We start from the raw sequence: 4,193 nt of genomic DNA, 5'->3' as shown, positions 1-4,193 counted from the left end.
GTGTTGATTGTTAAGGTTTTAAACAGTAGGAGATATTTATCAAAACTGTCCATTACAGTTCATCTCCTGTCACTCTATTAATACACCGCTACCTCCACTGAACTAATAATTATACAATAAATTCTACAATCATCATGTTGTATCGTGATGGATACCGGTGTCCATACAAAACATTTACTAGGTTGCCGTTGTGAGCAATAGCTAACAGCACGCACACTCCTTTGCCCCGTCAACCTATATCTAATCTATTCAAAAAGTGACAACCATACTACACATTGAATTAGGATTCCTTTAAATATCAAATTGATTTATTGAAAACTTGTTTACTCTGTAATAAATGGCATAAAATTGAAATTTTTGTTTAACTGATATTTTTGTTTAACTGATCTAAGGTCATTTGCATTCGGAGCACCAGCTTAGACAAGGGTGAGGTAATAGCTGCAAGATTCTAAGGACACTTTAGAACTCAGTTGAAAGAGCACTGAAAGAAAATAGTTGACTTTCACCCTTGATAATGATGATTTAGTTATGAAAATAATGATGATTTGGCAACGTTTGATCACACTTTTATCCTATTTTCTCTAAGACAAAGAAAATTTATCGGGTTACGGCCATCTTTTGTGTTGTTTTAAGGAAAACAAAATTTAAATTTTATTGCCATTATAATGAATATTAATATCATAATAAATATAGGTAAAAACCTGATCATAAAATTTTTTGAACCAATACAGCCCAACATACTCACTCAAAAGAACCAGCAGGTCTAGTCTCTCGAGTGTGCACTCAATGCACTGATCCAGTGTTTATAATAAACTCTACATCATTAAAAAATATATATATATATTATCAATTATGTCATTCCACTTTCCTGTCGAATCAGTAAGTATTTAACAGGTATTTAATTGGTTAATAGGATTTCTTCATTATTAATTTGGTTCAGCTATCATTAACGTTTTAATATAATTTATATAATAATAATAATAAATTAATGTTATTTTTATACAGCACCAAAAAGTTAAATAATTTAAATTTAACCCTTATGCTCAGCTGTAAATGATAACTAAATGACAGTAATGATGCATCTCGCCTTGGACGGGGGTGAAATTATTAAGAAAAAAGAAGTTTATAAATGCAAATTAAATCCTGACTAGATAAAGCAGATACAACTAACAAGAAGATATCCAAGAAAGGTTAGCAGGTTTTCTAACAAAAGATTTAAAAAACGGATGCAGATGGTCTTTCCTGATGAGGACCACCCCCGACATAGCAGTGAACTTGCAGCCCATTGAGGACATGATCAGGAATTTGCTCATTCCCAACATGACAGGACACACAATCCGGTCTGACCTTCAGCGAAGTCTGTTCTCCCTCCCAGCCAAGTTAGGTGGACTAGCTATAATCAATCCAGTAGAAATTGCTGATACTGAGTACAAGAACTCACTCATGGCTAACCAGCAGCTTACAGAACACATTCTGAAGCAACACACCACTCTCAATACCAACAGAGAGGCTGGGAAAGCGGTCAAGAGTGCCATTAGCCTGTCAAATGCAAAGAGACATGAATCTCTCAAAAACCAGCTGATGAACGATCTACCACCTTTGATCAGTGAGAAGATCCCACATGCATGTGAAAAAGGTGCATCAAGCTGGCTGACCGGACTACCTTATGAGAAGTACGGATTTGTCTTGAACAAGCAAGGGTTCAAAGACGCTATAGCACTGAGATACGCTCTACCCATTGCCAACATAGCCAAGAAATGCATTTGTGGCAAGGATAACACCTACAACCACATTCTCATTTGCAAGAAAGGAGGTTTTGTCAACAGCAGACACAACCGACTGAGAGACACCATTGCAAGCATTCTTGAAAAAATCTGTAATGAGGTTGTTGTAGAGCCCACACTCCAGCCATGCACTGGAGAAAGCCTTCGCCCTGGTACAATTCTGGATGATGGGGCAAGGCTTGACATTGCAGCTAGAGGTCTGTGGTCACCAATGGAGATGGCATTTTTTGATATCAGGGTTTTACACCCCGGAGCCAAATCCAACGCTAATCACAACACCCCAGCAAAGATGTACATGAAGCATGAGAGAGAAAAAGAAAGGAAATATGGAGACCGCTGTGTACAGATCGAAAAAGGAACCTGCAATGGCCTTGTATTCTCGACCACCGGAGGTATGGGCCCACAGGCTACCATGTTCCTTAAACGAGTGGCAACACTTCTGGCAGCCAAGACCAGCCAGGACAAAAGCCTCATCATGGCAAATCTTAGACGTCGTTTGCGATTTGAGCTACTCAAAACAGTTTTGATTGCAGTGAGAGGACACAGAGGACGGTATTATGAGAAAGCAATACCTGTTGATGAACTGGACCTAAATCTCGCACACACCACCAGCGATGAAGACAGGGGTGATGATGTTGATGATGAAGATGAGGAAGTTGGAGATGAGGTTGAGAATGTAGAGGAAGAGGTTTCAGAAGAGTGAGCTGAAAAGAAGACAAGTTACTATTCTAATTTACTGATTATTATATTTATTGAAATAAACATACAATATCCATTACTCCAGGAGTGATGACAGGATTTATAAAAAAGTTGATTAACTTTAGGTGGAATTTTTCATAGTGGTCTTGTGCATTGTACAAAAGCAGGATCGGTTTTTATTAAGGAGTCAAATAGAATATAAAGGGCACAGTGAGAGAGGGCATCCTTAACTATATTGCCTTTGAGGCCATAGAGAGCACAGAGAGCCTTGGCCCTCAGCTCAGTATTTGCTGCTGTAAACGATCCATTTCTGTGGAATATTATGCCAAGATAGCAGTATTTATCGGTGTGCTGGACGAGCTGACCTCCCAATGTGAATGTTTCATAGGACTGCTTTATTTTGGGAGGGCTGAATATAACAATCTTAGTTTTTTAAATATTTGCTTCAAGGCCCATGGAGTTAGTAGTTACAGAAATCAAATAGAATGTTGATATTGACTTGCAAGACCATATGAAAGTAAATCATTACTAGTAACATTTCAGTCACTATTACAGGTTTTATTTATACAACTAGGAAACCAGTAAAGTAAAGTAAAGTAAAGTATAATTTATGACATCACATCATCACACATGTCTACAAAATATCATCGCATTATGTGAAAGAAATATTGAATATATAATAAATATTTCCCACCAACATTAATTATTTAGCAAATACGATATTTTGTAAAAAAAATTTATCAAAAACATTATTATATTTTAAAAACTTCCCAGTGGAATAAAAATTTATAAAACGCTTCTTTGCCAGTGAGTTCTTTACAGATAGAGTTTTGGAAATTAGACGTATTTACAATAATATATCAATTAGAAATTGGCAAATATAGTGATATTATAGGAACATTACGAATATTCGAAACGTCAGCCTATATAATTTCCTGTTTTAGCCTACCACTTACACAAAATTGTGGAAATTGGAATTTTTACTGAAGTTCTCAACGTTAGGAAGTTTATATACGTATACTTAAAAGGAAAATTTAGAAGCTATACGAAATAAAAATTAATAGACCTATTTCTTGATTCACGATGTCAATCCTTCGCAGCTCGGTCGCGGTGAGGCACATGACAGTGGTGCATATCCATTATTGGATGCGCGCGCGACCCAGTAGTGCATCGCGCAACAAATCTATTTCTACCTTGCCTATATTGTACGAGTATTAATTCATAATTTTTAAATTTGGAATGAAATTTAGCTGAGTTACCGCACAAAAACTCCAAAATTCAGTTTGTGGCAGTTTGCAGCAGTTTGTGGCAGTTAGTGCCAGTTAGTAGCAGTTAATAGCAGTTTGTGGCAGTTTCTTTGCACTTTGCTCCTCCTTGTATCACGCGGTGACCCCCACTGCCGCTTCACCCTGTAGCGTCTTCGACGCTACAGGGGGAGCCGCGCACTTCGTGCGCGGCGGGTCATACAACGTATGACAAGCTCCTCCTGTGTGGATAGAGCAATAAAATGACATGTACACATATTATTTGGAGGACTTCGCCGCTTCGACGCGCCGCGCGAACTAGCATTATTGCTTCGCATCGTTGCTCTGCTTCGCAGAGCAACGATCTCAATGGGTTGACATCGTCAACCAAACATATTATCAGATCAACGTTTTAAAAATTTATTAAATATTTCCTTGTGTTTAAAAAAAATTCAAAACATTCTAA

The 4,193-nt window shown here is 37.5% G+C and overlaps 1 protein-coding gene across 1 annotated transcript; it reads left to right on the top strand.

The window, feature by feature from the left end:
* The first annotated feature begins 1,245 nt into the window (after positions 1-1,245).
* LOC134815395 (uncharacterized) lies at positions 1,246-2,487 on the top strand. The gene is made up of 2 exons (XM_063823928.1): positions 1,246-2,176; positions 2,318-2,487. Exons 1-2 carry the CDS (start codon positions 1,246-1,248, stop codon positions 2,485-2,487), a joined length of 1,101 nt encoding a protein of 366 aa, XP_063679998.1.
* The last annotated feature ends 1,706 nt before the right edge of the window (positions 2,488-4,193 follow it).

The sequence above is a fragment of the Bolinopsis microptera genome, chromosome 5 (genome assembly GCF_026151205.1).
Source record: "Bolinopsis microptera isolate Bmic1 chromosome 5, MBARI_Bmic_1.0, whole genome shotgun sequence".
In the NCBI taxonomy this organism is placed as follows: Eukaryota; Metazoa; Ctenophora; class Tentaculata; order Lobata; family Bolinopsidae; genus Bolinopsis; species Bolinopsis microptera.
This window is presented reverse-complemented; position numbering and strand designations above follow the sequence as displayed.